This window comes from Anomalospiza imberbis, chromosome 1 (assembly GCF_031753505.1).
Source record: "Anomalospiza imberbis isolate Cuckoo-Finch-1a 21T00152 chromosome 1, ASM3175350v1, whole genome shotgun sequence".
Lineage (NCBI taxonomy): Eukaryota > Metazoa > Chordata > Aves > Passeriformes > Viduidae > Anomalospiza > Anomalospiza imberbis.
Genome location: NC_089681.1, coordinates 86,387,230 through 86,402,098, shown reverse-complemented (window position 1 = coordinate 86,402,098; position 14,869 = coordinate 86,387,230). Strand labels below are relative to the sequence as shown.

Here is a 14,869-nt window from a genome sequence, read left to right as displayed (position 1 = left end):
TCCTACATATGCAAACCAAATTATGAAGAGGGACACCAAATGTGAAAAATTTCTGATGAAAGAGCAGATACAGATCAAGATGGGAAGCTTGCTGGCACAATTCTTTTTACACGTGGTTTTATTTTTTCCTGGACTATGGTGGAATAGAGAGTAGAGCTTGAGATGCTACAAAGTTAGTACACAAAACAGGATGTAATGGAAAACATTTTGGTGCTAAAGTAAGTGTTTATTGACAAACATTCCTAACATCCCAAGAGAAGAGTTAGAAAGCCCATCACATAAATAATCCTCAAAATTGGAGCAAACAGACCACTGGAAATGGATATGGTACAAGCAGTTGGCATTATCAGTCAGATGAGCTGATGATTTACATCTTCCCTACATTAACTGAATTAACCCCAGCTTGTTTTATATTTTACAGTAGAGGCAGCCACCACTAGGTGGTAGCAGTTCTAGTAAATTTGGGATTTTTTGGACCCACACACACAATGCTGCTTCTAATTCCACCCATGAACTGGAGAACATCTTTTAAACCCACAGAACCCACTTGAAAAATGTTGGGTGTTATCTTTGTCATTTTTACTGTAAACATTCTAAATAATGAAAGTTGAGAGAGCTTTGGTTGTGCCTTCATGCCTTGTGAAATGAAAATATTCAAGCTAGAAGAGGACTATTGACAGTAAATGGAACTGAGTATGTCTGGGGAAAAAGAAGAACAATTCTGGGAAAAAACACTTTCTGTCTTTAACACTCAGTATTATTCCCCAGTACCTTCAACAGCACAGCTGAAGTCACAAGAAAAGTTTTCAGGACTAGCTCTGACTGCACCTACCATGGGGGAATCTGCATTTAAGGGAGTGGGGGAAAAACCCACACTTTGAGCTTAAGATGGACCGGACCATTCAGCAGAAAGGCAGTCTGATGTAGAGCTGACAATACAGCCAGCAGGCTATACACCATCTCCTCAGTATCTTCATACAACAGCTCTCTAGCACTCAGGCCAACCCCAGCAGCAAATAACTCTTGCTTTACCCTGAGCTCTGGCTCTAGAGCAGCTGTTAAACTTTGTCTGGCACTGAAAACACGATTTCAAGCCCTTTGTCCTCTAAGAAATACCCACAAATGTAGTTCAGAGGTACAGACAGCTAGAACAGTTTGGAAGAAGTCCCCCACTATACCCAGGGCTCACATCGATTTCTGAAGGGATCACAGTGTGGCAGATATCTAGAGCAAAGATGAATTCTGCTAAATGCTAATCAGAAAATTCACTGTTGAGTATACTTCGTAAATATTTGTCTAGTTAACACAGAGCAGTTGTGTTGGACTGTCTCGCATTAGGGGCAAGTCTCTTTACGAAAGGGATCTTTCCTTATTAAGTTCTCTTTCTCTATTATGTAAGAGATAATCCCTTACCCCATTCCTATCCCACATCTCTGTCAACTGTATTTTGTTGCAAGAAGGGAGCATTAAGACAACTCTAAGGAGACAAAGGCAGGGCTGCTTTAACATGACGAAAAGTGGGCAATTCATTAAGCTGCTCCACATTTTCTTTGTATGCCTCTCTGCCAGGACGGCTCTCCTGCTGTATGACTGCTGTGAGGTGGGGGAAAAGTCCTCAGTTTGCTTCAGGCGCTTTAGACCATTCCCTTCCTCTCCATGTAGCAAGGATATGAGCAAGCCCCATCACTTACACAGCCTCCTCATCTCTGAATCCTGTTCTAAACCACCATCCTGTTTTTGTTTTAGTTTAAAACAACACCAAAGAAACCCTCTATAAACTTGTTCCCAGTGACACTCTATTGAACTGCACTTCCTGTCTTACACCTCACCCTAAAGCTTTGCTTCATTTATGGCTGACCAAACACCATCCAAGCATCTCCCTTAGTTCGCTTCCTTTCTGGCATACAGTGAAATCCAGATGACTACTCACTTCAAGGATGGCCCTCACAGGACTCTGCACGTGAGCCCTGAGCATGATGCTTACCCAACCTTTTATAGCCAGCACCAAAAGAAACCACCTCATTTTAGACTTAGCCACAGTTTCAAATTCTTAGTTTACTTTCACGGATTTGGAAATCCCTTTTTCTCGGACAATGGAGGGAGACCACAAGTCCAAAGCTGTTGAACAATTCTGAACCGTGATTAACCACCACTCGGTGAAGCAAGTTATAAACACTAAGCTGTGCAAGAAAGCGCAGGTGGTAACTATAACTGTGTGCACTATAGGATCTGGGCTCCCTCCTTGATGCCTAAAGCTGCTATTTGAAGACAAAAAGCACTGACAACACAGCCAATTTCAACAGCATCTATCCCAGTGCCTCCCAGAAGATGCTGCGAGCTCCACACCTCAGCTGCATCAATGTGCTCCTTTAGGGCTGTACTGACAGCCAGATCCGGGAACTGATCTCATGACTACCAGTCCCTCCCCTTGCCCTTTTAATTTTTTTGGGCAGCTGGGTCAGCTACAGCTGCAGGGATGAACAGTTGGGAACAGGTCGAGCCAGTACTGCCAATAAGTGCTTTGTGTTATCCAACCATGGCCCAAGGCTCTGTCTGCTGGGGGCAGGTCGAACCACTCTGACCAGCCCGGCGCCGGCTGCTGAGAACATCTACCTTGCACCCAAGTCCTACCCACCCTACGTGCCTCACCGGCTTTGGAAATGCTTGCCTCCTCACACCACCGAACAGCTGAGCTGCTTTAGGACCCCTCTAACTATAAAGAAAGTCTTCAGTCGACTCAAGTAGAACATTTCAGTTTTATTCTGCCATGAAAATTGTCAGAGGTGAGCACTTTCAGAGCCCTTCCTGCAGACTTTTGTTCTCAGAGGGGATCATGTCCTAACACGAGTCTTCCTCTCTCATGCTGTAGCCATCTGTTGTCTGCATAGGCAGGATGGGCCCACGTGACACTGCAGACACCGTGCTACAGCCCTCTGAAATTACAGGCTGTTAACATGGTAACAAGGCAACTTAGTCTCTTCATGATAGGCAAGATCAAACCATGTCGTAACAGGTCCCCAGCACAGCAGATTGCAATGCCAGACTAGTACTGAGACCTGTATTACCACATTTGAATCACTGCAAGGCAACCTCCTGTATTAAAAGAAGCAGAAAGGATGAGAGAGGCTGGCAAGACAGCAGACTTTCCCAAACAAACTGGTGCAAGGGGATATAAGAGAAAAATCCTGTGCACACTCTATGCAATCTGATCAGCAGCTACTCTGAGATTGAGAGCAATAACTCATTTTTAATTTCAACTACCTTGATACACAGACCCAACTTCTTGGTGCTTTTGTTACTTCCAGCAATTCTCCCATGAAACCAACTCAAAGTGACACAAAGTGACACTGTCTGTACTGGAGGTGTGAAAAACTTACAGCAACAGCTCCCTTGCGCAAGCAGTTTTCAGGCAAGGGACGTGTACCACCATCTGCTGAGCTTCCTTCTTGCACCCATCCCATTTGGTCAGCACAGTAAACCCACAGCTACTGTGCTCACCCTTAGTTTTGTGTCTGCTCCTCCTTTCTGGCTAAATGCCACTCACCTGCCTACAACGGAGTCTTGCATGACCTGACAGCCAATCTCTTTCGCTACTGTCAAGACAGAGTGGGCAGTATGATGGCAGGTGAGCTTCAATGCAGATTAACACAAGGTAAAACAATCTAAACCATGCCTTTGTGATGTTGAGTATAGTACTGGCAGGTACATCCAGGTGGGAGGACTCAAAGCCATGGCTGATGTCTATCCAGGATCACTGACTCAGCCTGCAGCAGCAGTCTAAAACCAGACTGCATCAGCAGGTTCAGAAAATAACTGGAAGGACCTATAGACAGCAGCTCCATAAACAGGTTGTAAATGGAGTGGGCAGGGATGTGCCCTCAAACACACAACCCTAATGAAGCAGTTGTGGATCCTGATAGAGCTTTAAGAGAAACAGGCCGGAGGAAGTGGCCGTGTCCACATGCTCACACTGAAGAGCACATCCTCCTGCTACCACTGGAGACAGGAGTACCACTGCTCCCATGTGGAAGGGCACTTCTCACATTCTCATGCTTTGCTTGTCTGCAGTGTTCAGCCTGACCAAGTGTAACTTGGCCTTGGTGTTCTGAACAGCTGGGAAAAACTGTGTGCCACTGTGAGATCCAACATCCTCTTCCTTATAGGCTGGGGGATAAGCACATTTCTCTTCAGGTAGCAGCTGGCATCTCCAGGTTTGTGGAAATTCTGCTAGATTTGGTAGAAATGACACCACATTTCTGAGAGGGGAAGGGCTCCTGGCCTGTTGCAAGATAAAATGTATGAATATTCCCCTTGTGTGTAATAAGAAACTTCCTTGGTTTTCTTCCTTTGCCTCTGTTACTGTTTGGTGACCATCCTGACTGCAAGCTCCTCAACAGCAGGCTCTCTCTGGAAATGCCTATCACCCATGTGAATTGGACACAATTTCCATCAAAGCCACAGGGCATCTCCATGGACTTCAGTGGAATCAAGGCCCATATGCTGAATAAGCAATAAATTATTTTCCCTTAGGAGAAAGTTTTTAATGTCTGTAATTCATTTAAATGACTAGAACAGGGAGGGGACTAAGCACAGGAAAAGTTGAAAGAAAAGCCAGGATCATGCAGTACAATGAGGAAGGCAATCCTACAAGACATCTTTGTGATGAAGAAAGAGATTGAGAGGATAGTTACTTGTAAAAGGAGATCAGCTCCTGTCACACCTTCCACATCACACCCAAAACCTCTGAAAACACACACGCACCACCTACCCCCTGCCACAGCCAGCAGCCTCTATGATAGAACATTGTGGATATCTCTCTCACTTTCATCTTCTGAAAGTTGGTTCTGTTCTAGTTAACATCTCAACCCGTACCAAGGATTCCCTGCATCTCACAGACATCTCAGGAGCTGTTTCTTTCTCTTCATTTTCTTCCAGTCTCAACACAACTTTTTAGATGCATCATGGTACTGCTTTTTTTGTAGGCTTTCAACTAATTCTTTCCTTTTAGATGCCTGCTAATTCAACCATAAATTTATGGCTACAAATATCACTGTTTTTTGCACTTCTATCTAGCTTTATTCACAATGCAAATACAAAACTTCAAAGTCGAGCAGAAATCCTTTTGCTTCATGGTAGCCCAATTCCTTTCCACATTTCTTTTCAAGCATGCAATGACAGGATTAGCTGAGGATTAATTACTTGAAACTCAACCTGTGTCTCAGGTCACAATTTTCTCATATTTTCAGCCTTTAAAATGCTTGTATCAAACAAATATTTGTCATACAGGCCAATATTTGCAACAGATAAAATATACTTCTTTCCACATAGATGTCCTAGCTGGGGGTCTCAAAACCCAAACAAAAATTCCACTTACTATGCAAACTCCAATCCTCCCACCTGAAATTGCAATGCCTTCCAAAAATGTCACCTTCAAAGGCACAAAACCAGAACAAATAAAAAAAAGAAGTTTTCTCTGCTTTCTGTATTTGTCCCTTAAAGGCAACAGCTCTTCTGATAAAATACACTTACTCACTGGAATATAACCTATAAAGTCAATGTGATTTGATTTTTTTCTTAAATTTTTCCATATGATTAGTCATGGCCTGTATTAAAGTGCATCTGTGCCTAAATATTGGAATCTCCACACTGACTGTAAATTTTGGTTAGCAGCACAGCATGACTAGCCTAGTCTGGACATTTCATAGTAGCCAATTATTTGAAGAGTGTCTTTTTCAGTATAAAGGGTCACCTGAATAATCAAAGCACCTAAGATCAGTCCTCAAGGTATCTCCTGCCACTGCTGTCCTAGCAGAAACACATTATTCACCGTGGTAACTAGAGATGTTGCAAAGTAAAGATGTTTACAATTTTACTTTGACTTAAATCATAAAAACAAAGAACAGAAATGCTTCAAAGTCCTCTTTTTGGTGACTTGTGACCTGCAATCAACAGGTAACATTTAGGTTCATGGGCTAGATGTTAAGAGCTTTCTATTTATTTATTCCTTTATTTTGTTTATAGATATTTCCTTGTATGGTTTGTTCCTGTTGTAGCAGCAAAACAAAACCAAACCAAAAAACCCCCTCTGCTATTAAATCTCACTTTTTACAAAATTAAATCTTGGGCCAAGTAAGACCTGCCAGTAACCCTCTGAAGATATTCTGAAGTGATTCTCTGCAAACAGATTAGGTTATCTAAAACTAGTGGTTAAAAACAACCATTACTGTAATTTTATACTGAACCTAGTCTGAGCTACATCCTATAAAAGGAGCAAAAGCAACTGCATCGCCTGCAGGGCACATCTGAGTCGTGATTCTGAGAATCTAAAAAGTCAAGAGCAGCAGGGAAAAGAAAAAAAAAAAGCAAACCGAGTTGAACCTAGAAAGGTAAATTATACATTAAAGACATCAAGAAAAAGTAAGTATTAAAAGCAAGTGTTCAAGCATGTTCAAACAAAACACAGTTACTGTATTAGGCACTCTATAAAACCAAGCTATGCCAAATTCCCAGTGTCCCACTTGTGAGCTCATCATTAGAATAAAAAACCACCGAGGAGGGTGTATGCTTCTTCATGAAAATGGTTCTGAATTTTAAAAAAACCCAAAAAACAAACAAACAGTGGTGCTGAGGCAAGGATAAGCAGGGCAAATTCTTCCATGACAGACACTTCTGGTTGCATGAGGGATGTGGGACACTGGTAGCATGTGCATCTTTGCCCTTTCACTAAAGGGAAATACGATCTTGACACCACATGGAAGGTGGCCTCTGCGTTACAATTTCATTGAACATGAAAGACAGACTTGCAGAAACCTTCTTATGTCTGTATGGATACAGCAGTTCAAAACTCATAATATACAGATAACACTTAAATGCTCAAAATTACATACCTTTTCCTCATCCTAACTTAGACCACTTACATGAATTACCTCAATAACAGCTTTCCTACAAATGGCCACAGAAGAACTAGGTGCTGCTTTTTAGCTCAAACAACTACTTTGGGTTTTGTTTTTTATTGATAGCAGTGTTAAACAGCTTGCCTGCTGTGATTGCCTATGGATCACATATCCAACACATGCAGTTTGGAAGCAGAGCACCAGGACTCTCATCTATCCCATTCACATCAGCCTGTTAGTCCTTTCTCTACCCAGGTCAGGGAGCAGCCATCAAGCACAGACAATAATAAAGGTCCCTTTTTCTCTTTACAAAGATTAGCAAATAATTTTTTTTCTTAACTTATTTTAAAAAACAGAGATATCTGACAAGTCACAAGCTATCTGCCTGTGCAATAGGTGGGGATAGGAATGCTGTGCTGTACTACAACACTGTAGATTTCTCCACAAGAAAACCAGTTTGCCCATTCAGAAGATAAAGCCAACAAACTGCTGCATCTACCACAGAGCTGCCAAACTCCTTGCATGCCACCAGCACCTGACACCCACCACAAAAACACAGGGCTCACTCCACCTGAAATAATCCTCAGGCTCGCTTCGGCACCACCTCCCTGGCCTAAATTTCCCTCCACCTTCCCAGCTTAGCTTTCCTGCTCCCCTCCAGTAAAGCCTCATGGACATTGCTGCCACAGGGGAGCTGCTGGAAACTACCAGTTTAGAAAGAAAATACTCATGCCATCTGAAGGCAGATGCCTCAAGGCTAGCCAAAGCTTGCTGTGGGGTGATCCTCCAGCAACAAGTCTCTCTCAACACAGAGATGATGATTAGAAAAGATCTCAGTATTATCACTGCCAGAGCACACCACCTGGAGTGTGATTACTGCAACTGCTGTAGTATCACCAAAAATCCTGTATCTGTGGCGAGGATTTAGTCCTGTTATAGCCACAGTTGCTTGCTCTCCTTGTGGAGATTCCAGCACAGGCTTTCTAAAAGGATGGTGCCTCCTTCCAAGCCTGGTGGTCGTAAGGGAGACAAGTTTTACCAGTGTAATTCATGGCTGAGTGAATTTTCCTGCCTTCATTAAGGGTTTACACCAGTGCTGCTACCTTGGAAGTCTGCCATCAATAAGCAGGTCAAACCTCTTAGTCTGGGAAAAGCCTCTCCATTGTCTTCTGTCTCATGAACAGTTCTTCAGTAACTATGTATTTTTTTTGGAGACCAGGGTGTTGGAAAACAATTGAGATATGAGTAAAGCGCTCTCCTTCACCACAAAGTAAACCGTATGCTTAATAAGATGAAATAATTTGGTCTCTGTGGACCAGAAAACAATAGCCTCACTGTTGCACTGATACCTTGCAAGTTATGTCCTTGTGTCACCCAAAGCAAACTGTAATAGGGACTGCTCCACAGCTCAGATTCCCTTTAAACCCCTTAGCTAACCTCTTTTAGCTCTTCAGGTTTCCCTCTCTAGCACAGACATGAATCAGTCATTCCAGGAAACCTCATTTTCTTAAAAAAAAAAAAAAAAAGCAGCAAAAAAAGATAACTTTTATAAGGCTATACTCAAATCCCCTATGCTTCTTATAAAAATCCCTACCTTTTTTTCTTTATGCCAGGAGCTGAGATGTATAATGAAGTAAGTAGTATCAACAACTGTGACTGACTTTAAAGGGCACAACAGCAAGTAGAGCTTTGCCCTCTCCCTCCAGAGCAGGATGAGAGTCTACTAATTACTTTATTACAGTGTGGGTGGAAGAATGAGGGAACTTCAAATCAGCACAGCATTCAATGCAGTATTTCCTTTATAGTGAAGAACAAAAATTAACCCCAGATCTAGAATAAATCTCCCTACCCAATTCCTCCTTTTGTTTGCACCAGGTCTGAGATTACTTACACAGCAGCACAATGCTAGAGAGTCCATACACATCTCCACACCTTAGGGCATGTGCCCACCTTTAGTTGTCTATCTCTGAGGAGAAACTTTTCCTAGAGGCAAGCTATTATGTAATGCTCAAGAGGAGCAGTTTCTCACATTCTCCTTTGATCTGTCAAATAAAAGACACCGCAAAGAAAAAAAAATGCTAAGCACTATATTATTTTATTTTCCTGACACAGTTCTACACTTATTGTCTCTCATTCTTAGAGATCTTTTTTATCATTACTGATGCAGACAAACGTCAGAAGCAGACAAATAAACCACATAAGGCACAATTAAATATTCAACACACATGTTCCCCTTCAAGACAAGACAATTATAACAGAACAACTGAAACCTGAGCCTCTTTCCAGCTACACTGTTATGCCACTGAAGTCACAATGGGTATTAATGGTTTTATTTACCTTCTGATACTCAAAAACACTGGGATTATTCCATTCCTGAAAAATCTACCACCACCACCGCTGTTGCAACAGCAACACCTAGGAATTAGTAAGATAATAAAGAAGAATACAATTCAAACATTGGAGAAAGGAAGATTCCTCCATGGAGAGGCCGTTCCATGGAGAAGTACCTAAGGGGCTACAGCCTACTGTGAGCACAGAGCACTCTTACCTGTGTGACTGAGCATGTGCCGCTGCAGGGCACTCGCCCATGGAAAGACTTGAGGACAGTAAGGACAGGGGATATTTTGCAGGCAGTCTGAATAAGCATTTCTCTTCCCTCTCAGCAGCTTATCCTTGGCAGTTTCCTTCTCATCCTCACTTGTTCCATTTCTGCCACTTTCTTCCTTGAAATTGTCAGTGGACTGCAGAAATGGGCTAAACTTGTTAGTGTCTGTGGTAGCCAGCATCTTCTCTATGCTGGCAAATTCCCCACTTGACTCCAGATCCACACTACTGCTAAGTTTGGGCTTATTTTTCGTTCCTTTCTTTCTACCTCTTTTCTTAGTCAACCCAGCATCAGCAACAGGAGACTGTTCTGGATCACAAGCCTGAGACAGGTCACTGGGCAGGCTGGAGTCTCTCTGAATGGTGGTCACGATTGTCACTTTAGCTTTGGCATTCCCTGATTTGTCACACCCAGTGGAGCTGCTCACTGCCTTGGGACTGGCATCTGCAGCCTCCGTTTTCAGCAAAGTGGGAGCAGAAGACACAGATGAAATGATCTGTGCAATGGAAGCCAATGGTGGCAGCTCTTTTGTTACTGAAGGCTTTGGCAAGAGAGGTGGTGGTGGTGGTTTAGGCCTCAGGGGTCTCAGCAAGGCAGAATTGCCAGGGAGAGCCGGGGAAATGATCGGGACAGTCAAATGCAACGAACCTTTCAGTGGCTGGGGATGTCTGACACCCCGGTTTGTTTCTGAGTTCCCATTGGCACCAAAAACCAAAGGACACTGCAGACAGTTATAGGCTTTATCACTGTTCCCAGAAGCAGCCAACTCTTGATTCCTGGCTTCACAGGGGACATCATCTTTATCCTTCTTCAAGATTTTGGGGATGGACAGGTCAATAGGCTCCATGGAACAGTCATAAAGGGACAGAGATGAACCAAACAAGTTCTCCTGCTTCACCTGCACAGCACTCAGACTTTTGCTCTTCTGAGAGAAATCCAATGGCTCATCAAAATCCATGGGGAAGTTGCCCACAGGTTCACGTTTGATGGAAACGTGAGCTGATGTTCCCAGCAAGAAGCCGTTTTGTGGCTCCAGGAAAGGCGTCATGGGCTTGTGGTCCATATAAGTGCTGTCCTCCAATAAAGAAGGGTCTGTCTGGCTTTCCTGGGCACTGCAGTCCACCATTAAGATATAATTCTCAATCTCCTTTTCCTGCACATGCAAGTGCTGCTTGAGAATGTGGTGAATGCAATTCCTCTTGGCCGAAAAGGCCGTGCCACACTCCTTGCACTCAAACGGCTTCTTCTTCTGGCAGCCGCTGTGCGTCCTCATGTGAATGCGGAGGGCCCGATAGTGCTTCAGGTCCTCTCCACACAGCTTGCACACCGTGTCTGGAGAGCAGAAGGCATCCACCATCTCTGCGGCATTGCTGGTGACATATTCAATGTTCTTCTCTATATCCTTCCTGGTTGTTTTGAGGTGTTTCTTTCGCAGGTGCCTCTCACAATTGGCTTTCACTGTGAACGGGTAGTGGCAGATTTTACAGATGTAAGGCCTCTCCCCGCTGTGCGTCCGCAAGTGCCGGATCAGCGCTGCCTTGTCAGCTGCGATGTAGTCACAGATGTTGCACTGATATGGGGAAATACCTAAGTGAGAACGGATGTGAGCTCTCAGGACACCAGAGAAGGCAAACACCTGGTCACAGAAACGGCAGGGGTACAAAACTTTCCTCATGGTTGGGGTCTTCTTGTTAGCTGCCCCTGCAATGATGGCTTTAAGGTCTCCTTCTGTGACTTCTTGCTTGATCTTGGCTTCCATACTTAGAGGCAGGAGAGCTTCAATGATGCTGTCCTGCTCCAGCTGTGTCTTCATCTCATGCTGAGTTAAAGGCTCTACTTTGGGTTGGAGGAGCAACTGTGAGGAAGGACTTGATTTGGCTCCTGGCTGGGGGAGATGAGAGTTGGAGGCAGACTCCACCGAGTTCTTGATCAGCCTCAGAGGGGGAGGTGGGAGACTTGGGCTGATGCAGCCAGGGGAGGCTTGCTGGGCACTGATAAGAGGAGGAGGTGTAGAGGTTGCGACAACTGTTCGGGGTGTTACCAAAGGCTTTGGCTTCAGTGGTGGCATATGCTTGAAAATAGACTGCACGGGGACAGAAGGTGCCTTAGAAAGTGGAGGAAGACTGATTTGAGGAGGAGCAGAAGAAGCCATCTTCAAGATCTGCTGAATGTCTGCCAGCTCAATGGCAGACTCATTGGAGATGGGTTTCACCACAATACTGCTGTCAGGCTGGATAATAAAACCCTTCTGGAAAGGCTGCAGCGAGAGAAGCTTTATGTTTTCTTTTGTAGGGGGAAGGACTGAAAATGACCCTCCCATGGAGGCAGCTTCCAGAGGAGAGAGGCTGAGCAGACTGGTGCTGCCAGGTTCCTGAGGTAGGTTACTCTTCAGAGCTCTGAGCCGCATTTCTTGGGCCTCATCTTGTGTATTGTCCTCCTGCTTGACAGGCTTGATGTCTTTGGTGTACTGTAGGCCCAAGGATGCCATGAAGGCTTTCTGGTCTGGGTTCTCACTGGGTGGAGTTGTGGACTGTGGCTTGTGCTTGTCTTTTCCCTGATCCACCACATGAGTTTCTGTGTGCAGTTTGAGTGCCGAAAGCATGGGGAATGCCTTGTTACACATCTCGCAAATAAATCGATGGAAGTCACTGATGCACCTTCGCAAATTTGTTTCACACCAGACCTGCAAGACATGCAGAAATATTTAGAGTAAGAATCTCAAACTGGAAAGGCATCACATGGTGCTGCAAAACACAAACACTTCATTCTCTCTTCCACTAAGTTAAGAGGTTTAGAGCAGCCCTCACCTACCTGGCATGGAGATATTCCCTTTAGTCTCCTAAGGGGTGCATCTGAATTTAGGAGCTGATTCTTCACAAGTTCCCTTCTATAAAGGTAAACTCCTTCAGAAGGCTATTCAGGCTCTCAAATTCTTTTCCATCCCAAACTTTCCTATCAGAAACTTCTCTTGTGTCATTGACAGGACAGGAGCCTCAGCATACTACACAGCAAGGAAGCTGGGCAGTAGACTATCTTGTTCAGCTCTACTACAAAGAAACCAGGAGGAGAGGAAGCAAAAACAAAACAAAAAAAATGGCATCCAAGAAGCCTTGGATGTCCAAACCAATGTAAACCAACCAAAATAAAATTACCCAAAAGCAGATCAATGAAACTCAGAGCTTAAAGCAGAGTGGGTTTTGGTTAGGGAGGTCTGATTACATTTATTCTCCGAAGAAAAATACTAGTAGAGGGCTGGCAAGATCTTTATAGACTCTAAATACTTTATAAATCTTCTCTCACAGTGCAAGCAAAATTATTACAAAAGGAAAATACCAACATTCAAATCCCTTAATAACTTTAAATGTCTGTCATTAATTACAAAAGAAATAAACTTTGTTTAAAAAGTTCTTTCTTTTGATTTTTAAAGTTTTATACCAAAACTGTAACAGACTGACAGAAATACCTACATGCTCCCCTGATCCAGCAGCAAATTTCAAGTCTACCACTTTGAAGTCAGAAGAGTTGGAAATCAATGCTTTAACCCCAGAAGAACAAGAAAAGTGCAGAAACTAAGCATGGTCCTGGTGGATTGTACGGTTGATTTTTTAATAGATAATGCAGCTTCATCCAGACCCAAACTAAGGCAGGAAAGGTTTGACAGAGGGAAGAATCATACCACCCAATAGAAAGCTTTATGGCTGTCAGAAAAATACTTACAGACTACCTCCCTGGACTTTCCCCATCCACTGTCCCACAAACCTTACAGGAGAAACATCGTGGAGTGTTTTGTGAAGCAATCACTGAAGATGTCACTGTTTAGTTAGTAAGGCAACTGCTCAATGCTTGTATTTAAAACTTTCATACCCCAACTACATCCTTGTTAGAGTAAGTAAAATAAATAATGTCCTCCTTACCATGTGTATTCCCCTGCTGATTTCAGATGTAGGATTTTTTGGGTAAGCTCAAAGGGGTGAAGATCTAATATGATTAAAGTTTTCCTTCAAAAATTTTTATGTATCTTACACTGATAGTTATCCACTGTAATGGTGAAAAAGCCCCCAATGCCAATATTCTATAGATGAAAAAATAAAAAGGAGAGGCATAAAATGTTTGAAGCCTACATAAACAGTGGTGATGTGCCTTCCACAAAATATTCTACATGCAGGATTAATCTTCCAACGACCTCACCAGATAAGCACTGCAGCAGCTGGCACCTTAAGCTACCAAGAACAGAGAGTACCTGAGAAATGCGGGGGAACTTCCTACAGGAGAAGTCCGTGAATCCCAAGTCGTGGAAGCCTGCTGGAATTGAAGGGTTGTTCTGAATGAAAGGCTTTCCCATGGGATCTCTGGGAAGCTGCTTGTGGATAACTGCATTATGGCGCAGTAAGCCCCGATGAGTACGAAAGGTGATACAACAGATGTCACACCTGCAAAGGAGAGGAATAAAACAGAAATGACTTGCTGTCTGCTGCAAGCTTAAGAACTAGCATTCTTCTGGCACCAGGATGTCCTCCTTCCCCTCACCCCATGATACCAAGAACTTGCTAAATGCAAAATAAACCCCCAGTGTGTCAAAACCTAGGCCATTTTGGTCAGAGTCACTTTCTACCAGTTTCTGGCTAGTAAGTCCACTGGAAGTTTAAAGAATATGAGAACTGACAATCTCATGTGGGCAGATGGTAGAATGACAGCTGAGATAACAGCCTTCTGAAAACCTTTTCATCGTCCAACGAAAAATATATCAATTGCTTTACACAATTTCATTTTTACTGAAAACTCCTGTTAAAATAAACAACATTTAAAAAATAATCAGTGACAAGGAGAGGCTAAATCTGACCTAACTAGCAGGCAAATGTAAAAGCAGCACCTTTCATATCCACTACTTAAAACATACTACTGCACACCACTCTAATACCTGTGTGTGAATCTTCATCACATTGCTTTTCCATAAACTTTCACTGGCATTTTTCAAAGCTGTTATGAGAAACAGACAGTTTGAAAAGGAAAACTACTGCTCCTTGAATGGGAGAAAGGTTCAAAGGAGGAAGACCTGAAACAGGTTCAACACTTCTGACACTTTTATACCCCCTTCACAGCCAGTTTGCCCTGAAGAAAAATGCAGAAACACTGTCTTTTCCTACCCATACTTTATGGCTATGATTTCTTGTTTTTCTTAAATTCCCAAATCCCAAATTCAGCTAAACAAGGGTTTCTCACATAAAACAATGCATTAAACAATCAAAGCTATGCTGCAGGCAGAAAAGCCTATGCAGCAACATTTGGTCAACACATCAACAAAGCCTTTTAAATATTTGGTATGCCTTTAAAATATTTGGTATGTGAGCTCTACAGCATGACAGGTCATGTC

At 43.2% G+C, this 14,869-nt stretch overlaps 1 protein-coding gene across 8 annotated transcripts in view; it reads right to left on the bottom strand.

Annotated features, from left to right (window-relative positions):
- The window catches only part of RREB1 (ras responsive element binding protein 1), a 119,814-nt gene that overhangs the window by 8,328 nt on the left and 96,617 nt on the right, over positions 1-14,869 (bottom strand). For all 8 annotated transcript variants that reach the window (XM_068198982.1, XM_068198924.1, XM_068198934.1 and 5 more), the window contains 2 exons: positions 13,739-13,928; positions 9,442-12,181 (listed from right to left, as the gene is read on the bottom strand). In XM_068198982.1, coding sequence (XP_068055083.1) covers positions 9,442-12,181; positions 13,739-13,928 — 2,930 coding nt within the window. The remainder of the gene's footprint in view (positions 1-9,441; positions 12,182-13,738; positions 13,929-14,869) is intronic.